Source organism: Haplochromis burtoni, unplaced genomic scaffold (genome assembly GCF_018398535.1).
Source record: "Haplochromis burtoni strain Fernald_Lab_line unplaced genomic scaffold, NCSU_Asbu1 Contig_62, whole genome shotgun sequence".
In the NCBI taxonomy this organism is placed as follows: Eukaryota; Metazoa; Chordata; class Actinopteri; order Cichliformes; family Cichlidae; genus Haplochromis; species Haplochromis burtoni.
Genome location: NW_024582423.1, coordinates 301,215 through 313,581, shown reverse-complemented (window position 1 = coordinate 313,581; position 12,367 = coordinate 301,215). Strand labels below are relative to the sequence as shown.

Here is a 12,367-nt window from a genome sequence, read left to right as displayed (position 1 = left end):
GCAAATGCAGACCAACTGATTTTCCTGCAGTGACAGACACCGCTCATTACCTATTTCCCCATCCAGTGTCATTATTTTCAAAATATCCTGTCCTCGTTTTCTCTTTCCTTTAACCACTCACCTCTTCCCTTCTCCTCTTCCTCTCTCCCTCTGTCAGATGATCGACATGATGTATTTTGTGATCATCATGTTGGTGGTGCTGATGAGTTTTGGGGTGGCACGTCAAGCCATTCTCAACCCTAACGAAGACCCATCCTGGATGCTAGCCAGGAACATCTTCTTCATGCCTTACTGGATGATCTACGGAGAGGTGTTTGCCGACCAGATTGACCGTAAGTTCAGGGGCGAGAGTGTAAGCTGTTAGACAAAATGCGTTTTTGTAAGGAGGAAGGAGGGAGGAATGACGGAAGCAGTATTACTGAAAACACCAGTCTCAGTATGAAATTAGATTTCATTTTCACTCATTTCTTCACAGCTTGAACTATTACTTGAAGATGTTTATGTGCGCGCGCATGTGTGTGAGTGTGTGTGTGTAACACATACATAATAAAACTGTTTTCCTCGGAGACTAATTGCATCTGCAGTCATGTAGAGAGAGTGACATTCTGACTCAATAAATTATAAATAGACTGTGAGAAGTGTGTATGTGGAAATGTCCAGAGAGTGAGAGTGCGTTTTGTGTGCTGCTCCGTTCTTATCTTTTTGTGTGGTAATATTTGGTGGTGTGTACAGAATGTGAGGAGTGGCCCAAAGAGAAGAGATCTGAAATAATGTTTTCATTCTTTGTTTCAGATATGCATAGTAGGAAGGTACAGCAAAGGCTGAATGAAAAACTCTGGCTGGTCGAAAATTACTTACGCACTCATGGAACCTGGCGTAATAATGGTCCATCCCACATTGCCCAATGCAGTCAAAATCCCAGTAAATCTATAGCTATAGAACTTAATTTAACCACATCTACCTCTCCCACCTCTCCTTCATCATCGTCACATTAATGCCATGTCATGCCCACTGCTACCACTAGAGGACCACTTGATACAAAAGTGTGCATGCAGCTCCATGCTCTAAGGCTGAAGTTGCCCTCATGTGTTGGCATCTTGGGTCAGCTACTGAATATCAGCAGTGTTTTCTACAAATAACAGAGCGGATTTTAAAAGAATCCAAAACTCCTGATTCCCTGACACTATCAGTCTTCTCCAGATCTTTTATTGAGACAACTAGTAGCTTGACCTAAGGCCATATCCTGCAAGCAACTTTAGACTCACAAATTTTTGCACTGGCTGGCAAATGGTAATGTTACATGGCAGCAGCACTATTCAAATGTGTCTGGTCTTTGTTTTTGGCAGGCTTTCACATCAGGAGGAAATATCAAAGTTTAAAATTTGATATTCCGTTGATGTTTCTTATCCTCTCGTTGTTATTCGATTTTTAATTCGTCCCATTTGAAGAAGTGACCCTGCCATGACAACTCCATCTGTCACATTAAACCATGTCACCCTCCCCTTACGCCGGCTCAGCTTCTCACCGAAGCAATTGCAACATTGGAGAAATATTTCAGCCGATAAATCCGACATTTAACGTGACTAAGCACTGAGACTCAAAAGCTAATACAACATCACGCAGGAATAAAAACAAAAGCATCCACACATCAGCACCACAACATATTTATTAACCACCTCTCATCATCTATAATCTGTTTTTTCAAGTGGTTCAGTTGTCAGAGTTTTTAAATCCAAATTTTTTGGAAGGTTAAAAATAATTAAATGGAAAAATTACTTCAGTTCTCTGTCTTTGGGCTGCATTGCGTGAAACAATTGAGCACCAAGCAATGATGAGTATGAGTAGAATGAATCTCAAAAGCAAACAAACCAACAACAAATGCTGAATGTTCCCCAGATAAGCCACAGCAACTGAACCATCACAGATGGAAAAAACATTCTAAATACATCTCAAATGATTCAGAACAGTCAACCATTGCTGAATGAAGCTATGGCTCGCATATGTGACAATATATTTTAAACACGGACGACATGTTTAAATATATTGTAAACGCAAACTGTGGTGACACATGACAAATGTGTTTTTTTTTCTGTGTATGTGTGTATTTTGTTATCAGATGCACATCTGTGTACATAAACCCCTACCATTATGATTTCCACTCTCTCCTACCGCCACTTTAAGAAAAGAAGCATAATGATGAATTATGCTTCTTGTTTGTTTGCAAAATAAGGAAAAGTGCATTTTTTAAAAATATATATATATATTTTTTGAGGTCTGCTTGTCTCTTTTAGTTGATCGAGTATACATTTGAATGTTTGATAGTTTCTTCAATTTTCTTAGTTTTGCTTTATTTTAATTCTGATTATATACAGCATCGTCTGTTTGTTATCTGTTATTATGTGTCTGCATGTATTTCATTTATTTTTCGTGCAAAACATTCTTCTGAAATATTATTAATGATGAATGGATGTCTTTATCTAAAGATATAGTTTGCCTTCTAGTAACTTGTTCGCTTTTTTGTATTTATTTTGTGGTGATGCGCAGCCCCCTGTGGGCAGAACATCACTACAGAGGACGGTGTGGTGGTGGCTCTGCCTCCGTGCAAGACGGGTGCCTGGATTGTTCCAGCGATCATGGCCTGCTATCTGCTGGTGGCCAACATACTCCTGGTTAACCTGCTCATTGCTGTGTTCAAGTACGTAAAACCCTCCAATAGTTTTAGCTTTTGCACTTTAAGTAGACACCGCAGTGTTTTAGAAATGCAGCGAAGCACAAAACTCAGTTATTTTTGGCTGCATGAAGGCAGAAATTATTTATTCTTGTCCTCTAGCTCTCATAAGAAAGGATGACAAAGATGAGGATTCATCTTAGCAATATTAAATTGTTTTTATTGATGTTTTTTTCCCTCATATTCAAAAAAATGGCATCACATGTAACTTTTATTTGGGCACTGAGGCTGGTAGCTAATTATAGTATCATAATGGGATGGTGGTTTTTCCACATGGACATTATCAGACTAATGGTCGGTTGCTGCTCTTTTATATAATCAATGAAGCAAATGCAGTCGTCCTCTTCTCTGCATTAGTGTTATTACAAAAAAAAGCAGACAATATAAGACACAACAGTTAAACTGAAGGTTTAGTCAGATTTTCTCCTCAAAACTCTCTTGATTCGGTTTATTTTAGCTTACAGCAGATGTAATCTTTCTCGGCTTGTATGGCGTCTCTGTCTGTGATTGTCTGTAGTAATACATTCTTCGAGGTCAAGTCCATCTCCAACCAGGTGTGGAAATTTCAGCGCTACCAGCTCATTATGACCTTCCATGAACGTCCGGTCCTTCCTCCACCTCTCATCATATTCAGCCACATAACTATGGTCCTCAAGCACCTGTGTTGTCGATGGCGCAAGCATGATGACGATGAAAGGGACTATGGACTGAGTGAGTTGCACACATACAATAAGAAGCTTTTTGTAATAGAACTTGTTACATTTATTCCATTTTAGTGCAATAAAAGTGTCTGTTTACGAAAAAAGAAATCTCTTCAGTATTTCTGAATAGTTAGCGTTAACACACTCAATCCCTTTCATCCACAGAGCTTTTCATCACAGAAGACGAACTGAAGAAAGTCCATGATTTTGAGGAGCAGTGTATAGAGGAGTACTTCAGAGAGAAAGATGACAGATTCCACTCCTCCAATGATGAGAGAATCAGAGTCACTTCTGAAAGGTCAGACATGGCTGCACTTAAAATCAGTGTCCGCATTAAAACCATCAAACAATGGAAATATAGAACATATTTCAATACTCATTTCCATTTTTCTTTTTCTGTACAATGGCCAAGAGAGCTCAGCGCACTCTAGCAAAAGAAACTAAGGGCAAAGAGAGAAAAGAAGCTGATCAATCTGATAACACAAAAGTGAATTTAGAATTTCCTTCGGCGTACAGAAATGTGTAGCTAAGAACACACACTGTTTTCGCCTCTCTACTCTACCCCCTCCAGTGCTCTTATGATGTTTTTCTCTCATTTCTGTCTCCTCTGTCAGGGTGGAGAATATGGCGATGCGTTTAGAGGAAGTCAATGAGAGGGAACACTTCATGAAGGCATCACTACAGACTGTTGATATTCGTCTGGCCCAAATGGAAGAGCTAATTGGACGAATTACTGTAGCGCTGGAGCGCATGACTGGTGTCGAGCGCGGGGAGGTCCAAAAAGCACGTTCTCGGACTTCGTCTGACTGCACAGACTCTGCATACATACTCCGCCAGGCTGAGTGCCCTGAAGCCGCATACATTCTCCGTCAAAGCAGCTTTAACAGCACAGAGGGGAACTGCTACCGCCTACAGGAGGCTCTAGAGGGAACAGCTGAGGGTTCCATGTCTCCTCCTTCGCCCACTGGCATAGCAACACGGACCAGAAGTCATTCATTTTATGTTGGAGCTGGTCGTGCTGCTGAACGGGGAAGTAGAGCTGAGAGAGCTGAAAGTTTCTTCAAAGACCGCTCCCTCAGTCTCCACAGAGCCAACAGCTCACAATCTGTGTCCTCAGCTGCCGGCCCCAAGGAGTCTAAGCCCCTCCCACTGGCGACGTTATCGGTCTCCCAGCAGCACCGTCCGTCATCCTGCATTGATATCTATGTCTCAACGTCTGAAGAGGTGGGGCCTGCGGAGGTCTTTCTAGATCCTCTCCGTATGGTCCCACCTCTCCAGAGAGACTCCTCGCTGCAGTCAGATATAATAGAGACGGTGCTGCCTGGAGGCCGGGAGTTCAGCAGCGCTGCCACCAGCGGTTTGGGCGACAGGCACTCGGAGGGCGGTGCAGGCAGCAGCGGAACTGCTGGAGCTATGTTTGATGATAGTGCTGCAGCTGATTTGTCATTATGCTCAGCACATCTCTTACCAGACAGCACTTTACCTCCTTGGGATATGGAACCATCCCCACCTCCCTCAGCAGGGCTGCTCGAACGTTCTAAGAGCAGCCGCTACCTCTCTACCGCAGGCACAGGTTTCCTGGATGAGCCTCCTCTGGTCAAGTCACACAGCCTCATGTTCACACCAAGAAGCTGTTATGGTGGGATTGGGGCCGGAGTCCAGGTAAAGGCCGCGGAGTACACCAGCATCACTGACTGCATCGATACACGCTGCGTCTCATCTCCATACACCCCTGCAGAACGCTCGCAGTCACCTGGAGGTTCCACTTCATTCCCCTTTGATAAGCCGTCGGACGTTGGTTCCTCTCATCCAGAGAGAGAGGCAGAGCTTAGTCACACAGAGTCTGATCCTGAGGACCCTGATGACCTGGTTCCACCCCCTGATACCCCTCGGCTAGGGGTCCTAGGTGGGCCCAGTGGGGCCCCTCTCTGCTCCCCCTTCTCCAAGCTGGAGCGAGCAAACAGCTGCTCGTCAGACGACTCCCATCCTTCGCTCACGCTGGCTCCTCCGCACCGGAAGAGCCTGTCGGTGAGTGAGAGGATGGAGAGAGGACCGGGTCTGGGGGCAGACAGGGGGCCTGGGCCTGGGGGGCGGGGTCTGGCAGGAACCAGAAACCCCTTCCTCAGGAGCAAGTCTGGAGCAAGACCTGACACAGCCAAAACTGACAGCCTCTCAATGAGGAAGCTGGCAGCTCCGTCGGCTTTCCGCAGCTTCGATAGACAAAACTACACGTGACGAGGATGTGTAAGTGCACTTGCACACTGTTAGGACCAGAGAGGAGTATTGTGAGGGCCGAGGGCTAAAGTGATAGCAGGGTGAAGTTGCCCTTAGATGCTAATCTGGACGAGATCTAAGGTTGTTTTTTTCCCCCGCATTATATCTCAGATTAGAAAAATGTATTCATAGTCAGTATTGAAGGGCAGCTTTACTCTGAATCATGAATCTGCAGAGAAGGATTGGAGATATAGGGGTCCTACTGTACACCAGTCAAAACAAAGAGCTATGAATCTAGACTAGTTTTTACCTCTTGTAGCTAAGTAACTCTCAGTTTGGTGTTATGGCAATGGAAGGTGTATTCGTACTGTATGTCTTCCACCCACCACCTTTACTTCAAGTAGACATCTTTCACTGTGTTACATCACATATCAGTCACACTAGTCACACACAAAGTATACTGTTACTCCTAGCAGCTTTATATGGTAGACACTGTCAAGTCTGAGAGGCCAAGGGAGAGGAGAAAGAAAGAAAAGACACCCACCTCTTTTGCCAACATAGAGTCATTACTACTGCAAAACCTTACCTTCAAATACATTTTTCCTGCTTCATATAATCCTAACTCGCATAAACTCAACCCAGAAACACACTAACATTTCTGGCCACTTTGTGAAGAGATCAGAAGTCTTTGGACTTCACTGCACTTCAAATTACCTCTAAGTACTCAATCTTTCACATAATAAATAAATATTTCATTTTTGAAGGATACACTTCTTTCTCTTCTGTTTGTATATTGTAGCATCAGAGAGGAAACGGCTAAAGCACTCATCTTTGCCAGAAACAAAGCAGCATTTGAACACACTGCAGTCAAAAAGTCGGCATGCCACCATGTATCTCCTGCGGCCGTGCTTGAGGCACTGTCCTGAGGCATCATGTAAGGGCGTGAAAGAGAAAGGCGCTCCGCGTATGGTGACATCCTCATGTTTATCCGCGCACACACTTGGTCAGTGAAATCCTACATATCACTTGGAGAGATACCTTAGTTTATACCTGACTCCAGAGAGCTTTTACAAGTGCAATTGCAATAGATGGGGACAAGGGGGCGTTATGAGCCTGTGTGAGAAGCAACACTTGCTGGGCAAACCTGATGTGAACCTTAGTTGCCCGCACCTGACACCAAAAATCTTTTCACTCCAAGAATCGTAGCTCTCTTGTAGCCCAGCCCTCTTCCTTCAGGTTTCGGCAGTGGCATTATTTTTGAAACGGTTTTTACATCCGCCTGCACCTAACAGATCCGTCCTTCATCTATCCAATAACTGTCATCCATTTGTTTTTCTCCTTTCATTCTTTTTTTTTTAATTGAATTCAAAGCAGGTCACTGCAAAAAGAGGCTTATTTTAAAAAACACACAAAAAAGCAGTTGCCTAATACTAAAACAAATGTTGAAATAAGCATACAGATCATATTGAAGGACCTTGAATTTATTTCTGATTGATTTATATTTGGAAAAGCTTCGGAATGAGTTGCCAAGTATACACATTCTAGCTGAGATTTATTAAGAAAGGCATGCATTTTAAAGCGGCATGAAGGAGGAAACATAGGGTCATTAATATTAAAAGATGAAAGCCAGATCAGTGTTTTTAAAAAAGTTCTCATTTTTTTTTATTGTAAAGAAAGAAGTCTGAAAAAGAAGATGTCTTTTTCCGATAGCTTTGTAAAGACAAAATAGCTTCAATCAATAGAATTCTTACTGATTTTTAATGTTTGTTTTTATATTTTCTCACTCTTATGATTCAGTTTTAATCATGTTGCTCTTCTTTTGAGATTGATTCTATTTATTGACATTTTCTTGCTCCTTATTGATAATTGCAGTAAATGCCTGTTTGAATTACAAAAATCAATATTTATATCTTCTCAGTGATATTTTTGTCGAGTATTTTCTAATTAAGCTTTTCAATTTAATAAAAGATGACCATCTACATGCACTAAATGACGATGTATTATATTATTTATTAAATATATAGACTTGTCTGATATAATGTACATTTCGATCATATTTAAAGTATTTAAAGTAGTTTTTATTGTATGTTTTATCAACCAGCTTATGAGAATTTTCTAATGTTGACAAGGCAATACATAGTTGCCAGTATACCAAACTTAGGGTGCCTTTTGGGCATGGATGGAGTATGTGGGGACTGAAGTGATTCATAAATCTGTGAATTTCCTCTTTTCATCTTTGTCTTCTGTTGTGAAGAGGCCAAAAAATCAGTGGTTATGTTCTCACAGACATTTGTTGTTCTCTTTGGACACATCTGATGTACAGAGTGGGGGAATTGTTGTTATCTGTAAACTGTATCATTGCTTGTATGGGTATTTATTTGAATTTCTTCACCAGAACACATAAAAGATCTCACTGACAACAATAGCTTTGGAGGACAAAAAAACAAACAAACCTGCGCACGAAAACGAGGGTGAGGATGTGATATAAACAGTAGGTGTCATTGCAGTAACTGGTCTTTCTTGCTCGAATTGGATTAAATCATGTGGTACTACCCAAATCTAATGATCCAGGACTGTTAAAAGCCCCCAGGTGATGTCTCTTAATTTGCGAGCTACAAAAGACATTAAACAACTGTGGTCCTGGGCAAAGCGCCACACCACGTGACCAGTTACTTTTCTAGGTAGAATCTGGAGATTGTCCCTTTAACCTTGTAATCACAACAGAAGTTGCAGTTAACCCCAATTGTGTGCAGTGGCTGGATGGCAAACCTAAAAGATGAGAGTTTTAATTTCCTCAACACATATGAAAGTCATAGCATAGTTTAAAGATGAAGGTCAGTGCTCAGGGACAACATTACCCCAGTGATGCAAGATGGAAAGTTAATCGTTGAAAGAAAGAAAGAAAGAGTCCAGTATAATCACTGTGCTTAATGAGTCTAACCCAGAATCTTTTTGATCATAGAAAAACTATATATTTTTGTGTTTAGGTGTTCAGAAATGGCAATACAATGCATGAATGTCTTCATACCTGATCAACTTGTTCTACCACAAAAGTTGAAAACACAAACAGTACAAACAAAAGTGAGGAATGTCTTTGCAGTCATGCTTAGTTGACTCTTGCATTTTGAACCAAACCAAACTCTGTCTAACCAAATGGAAACACGCTGAGTCACAGCTGTTGCAGATGGGATTAACTAGGCAGAGGTCACCTCAGTCGTTGCAGGGCCAGTCAGAAAACAAAATGACCGCGTTGGAATGAAAGTTTATGCCCTGCTATTTGACCTTACATTCTCTTTTACTCTTTTCAAAGTTCCTTATCCTCATATACAAGAGAGCATACAAGTCCGAAGCATGTAGAAACTTGTTAAGGTTTGTACATGATTGTGTTTGCGATATGCTGACGAGACTGTTGTGGAAGGTACTGAGAGGAGGCATGCGTGTGTGCGTATGTTTGTACGTGCGTTTAATTAAACTGCGTGTGAATCGGAAGTGTAGATGATACTAATAACTGGGAGGCATGCCAACACAACACAACCCAACAGAATCTTAATGTACAGTATTTTTTAAATATTTTACTACACTGTCTCTTAAAGTTTTGGGGAATCATGAGCATATGTGATAATAATAATCAACAGATTTGCTTCCCTCCTATGAAACCTGTGACTCGTAAGCTTTAGAGTATCACGCACATGTTTTTTCTGCAATAACTTCTGATGTTGTTCAACTAAAAGGGACTTATCCCTCTACTGGTCACACTTTATTTAATGTCCTTTAAATGCATGCAGTTCTTCCACTCAGAGTGTACAGAGATGATGTGTAATGATGACTGAGAGAAAGACAGAGAGAGATTATAATATGAAATTAAAGTAGTGAGTATTTGGATGCAAATACAAATCTGTATTCTTCAATGTGAATAGGATCATGTCTGGCATGCATTGTTAAATAAACAATTAAATAGATTTGTGTCTTGTCTGTTTTTAATTCATGTGGATACTCGAGCAATGAATGACAGCACACTGAGTGCCCTCACCACTACCAGCTGCTTTGGATGGTTTAACACAGGTATTTAAATGCATCCATCTGCACTGCTCCTTGCATCTTCACCATTAACACCCACCTTCCTCTTGCCTACCTGTGTCTTGCTTCTACTGACTTTCTCCCCTCTTCAGAAAAGAAGAATGAAAGTTCCTACACTCGCTACACATTATAACACCTCAATATCTGATTGGGACAATGATTTAAACTCTGAAGTTAAACGGCTACAGGAACATCAGCATCTTTGACTCCCTTATGATGTATCTCACCTCAATTTTATTTATATGGCACTAAATCACAACAGCGGTCACCTCAAGGAGCTTGCCCACTGCGCAAAGTGACATCGGCGTGACAAGTGATGGATCAATATAGACATGATCTGCACGTCTATCCGACATCCAGTGTTTGGTGGGCGATATTGTAAAGACTTACAGTAGTAGAGTGAGAAAAGCAGCTCAGGTTACCCTTAACCCTCTTAAGGGAACCCAGGCTTCAGGATCCAGCCCTAACTAAGCTTTGTCAAAAGGAAAGTTTTAAGTGTAACCTTAAAAACAGAGTGTCTGTCTCCTGAATCCAAACTGGGAGTTGGTCCCACAGAAGAATACCTTGAAAGCTTCTAGTTTTAAGCAGAAACTAATCAAAAAAAAACAAACAAACAAAAAGTCTTTGTAGGATACATAAGGCAACAAAGGCTCATAAGGCACTGGAGCACATCAAGCTGTTCTGCAGATATGGCAACAAACCCCTGCATTGACTGTCCTTTGTAAAACTTCTTACACTGCCATAAAAACAAAGCCTGGAACTGGTCCCAGAGTATAAATGATTTTCACACGCTTTCTTCAGCTGTAATAGAAATTCTTCAGTAATCAGCTGAGTACTGAGTACTTGAATATATTTATGTCATATTGGCCAGGGCCTGCATGACACCTGTGGTTTATACAAACGTGGTTTTACATATTAACTGTGAAGGTTTTACACTCCCTGCCGTGCCCGCGCTGTGCCTGTAGTCCGCCGGGCTGTGAGTGTTTGGAAACCGGGGAGGGGCGGGGTAGCCTATATTAGCACAAGGGAGAGGGCCAGCAGTGGTGCGTCAGCTCATACTCCGCACGTGGAAGAGAACATTTTGTACTGAGATTATGCGCGCGCCCTCCTCCACCACCTCTCGGTTACATGACACGCACGCGCTCACACGCTTTAAAAAAAACAACCTTTGCCGCAATCGCCGTACAAGACACCACAACAACATGACCCAGATGCACCGTGCACTATTGAACTCTTTGCACGTTAGTGCGAGGAGGAAGCGGGGAGCAGCAACTGCGGCAGCCGAGGAAGCGCCTCCTCTTCCCCAGAAATGTTTACAGCTCTGCTGCAGGAGGAGTGGGAGGGTGGCTGCAGAGACTACACTCATCTGGCCAAGACCCTAGTTTCAACCAGATTTTTGTTCCTGGAAATCTGGGGGTTCTGCTGGAGCAAAATGGGGCGGAGTTCCAGCATGGGGCGATCGTGGAAAAAGAGCAAGAAGTCCTTGTACAGTTTTATTCTGTGATGCAGAAAATAGAACTTATTGTTATGTTATTTCTGTGCAGTTGGCTTGAATCCTACTCCCTCATAATCCTTGTTTTTCATATTGATTCAACACAAGACACATGAATCTATATGAGCTATATCTATATATATATATATATATATCCGTGCAGCAGAGGGGCAGTAAGCTTCCTCTGAATTATGCATTTGTGTTGTTTGTCACCAGGCAAAGTTCAAACCCATATTTTGAGAACACCGAGTCCTGTCCTATAAAAACGAAGGGCCATACCTCTCTGTGGGTAAACAGAAAAACAAAACCAAGGAAGAACATGTGTCCAACTATTGACTACAAAGTTCACGTCAGGGAGAACTGTCAAGAGCTCACATTGCTCAATCCCTGCAGCCCCTAAGCTGAGGATTTTCTAGGAACTTTGACCAGAAGTGAACCACCCCCTGCACTTTTTAACTAAAGGGGTCTTATTTCACTTAAGTGGGCTGGCAGTATTATACTCATTCCTTTTCTTCTTTTTTCTTTTTTTAAGCAAACTTTTAAGAGAGAGTGGGAAACATGTAGTCTGAAAATGTTGAGGCGCAAGGGAAAGGTGCTGCCTCGTTTAGTTCATAGTGAATAGTAATTTGGCAGGATTAAGAAACACATAGTTCTAGGGTGAGCATAAACTAAGGAAACTATCAGAATGTAAACATTAAAAATGTTTTTATAAAGTCACGGAAAAAGTGTGACTGTAAGAAAAACAGTAGCTTTATCTTAGATGCCTTTATCTCACGAAACAAGCTTACGTGTCAATATTTCTGCCCTCTAAAGTGGAACTTGTAAATATTTAGCAGCTGTAAAAACACAGGGGCAAACTATAACCACAAGCCATTTTTTCCATACATAACAGATCATTCATAATTTTACATATATATACATATACAGTTTTTTGTGTCATCTTTAAAAAAAAAAATCTGCTGGCTCGTGCTAAAGCATGCTGTTTGTTACTGTGTAGGGTAGGAAATTACCAGAAAAGCTTTGACTGTAAGAGAATGACAGGGATGATACTTAAGTGTTTTGTACACATTACACAGGTCAAATTAGGTGGGATCACCGAACGATGAAAGAGACAAGTGACTGAAGCAAATCATCCAGAAAAGAGGAAAGGACACC

The 12,367-nt window shown here is 41.7% G+C and overlaps 1 protein-coding gene across 14 annotated transcripts in view; it reads left to right on the top strand.

Annotated features, from left to right (window-relative positions):
* trpm3 (transient receptor potential cation channel, subfamily M, member 3) overlaps window positions 1-10,650 on the top strand; it is a 144,568-nt gene extending 133,918 nt beyond the window's left edge. For 4 of the 14 annotated variants that reach the window (XM_014333676.2, XM_042221176.1, XM_042221174.1 and 1 more), the window contains 6 exons: window positions 158-332; window positions 793-921; window positions 2,545-2,695; window positions 3,246-3,439; window positions 3,595-3,727; window positions 4,044-10,649. In XM_014333676.2, coding sequence (XP_014189162.1) covers window positions 158-332; window positions 793-921; window positions 2,545-2,695; window positions 3,246-3,439; window positions 3,595-3,727; window positions 4,044-5,664 — 2,403 coding nt within the window. In that variant the 3' untranslated portion in view covers window positions 5,665-10,649. Of the gene's footprint in view, window positions 1-157; window positions 333-792; window positions 922-2,544; window positions 2,696-3,245; window positions 3,440-3,594; window positions 3,728-4,043 lie in introns of all 14 variants that reach the window. The other 10 variants (XM_005922632.3, XM_042221175.1, XM_005922633.3 and 7 more) reach the window with 4 other exon arrangements.
* Window positions 10,651-12,367: the final 1,717 nt, after the last annotated feature.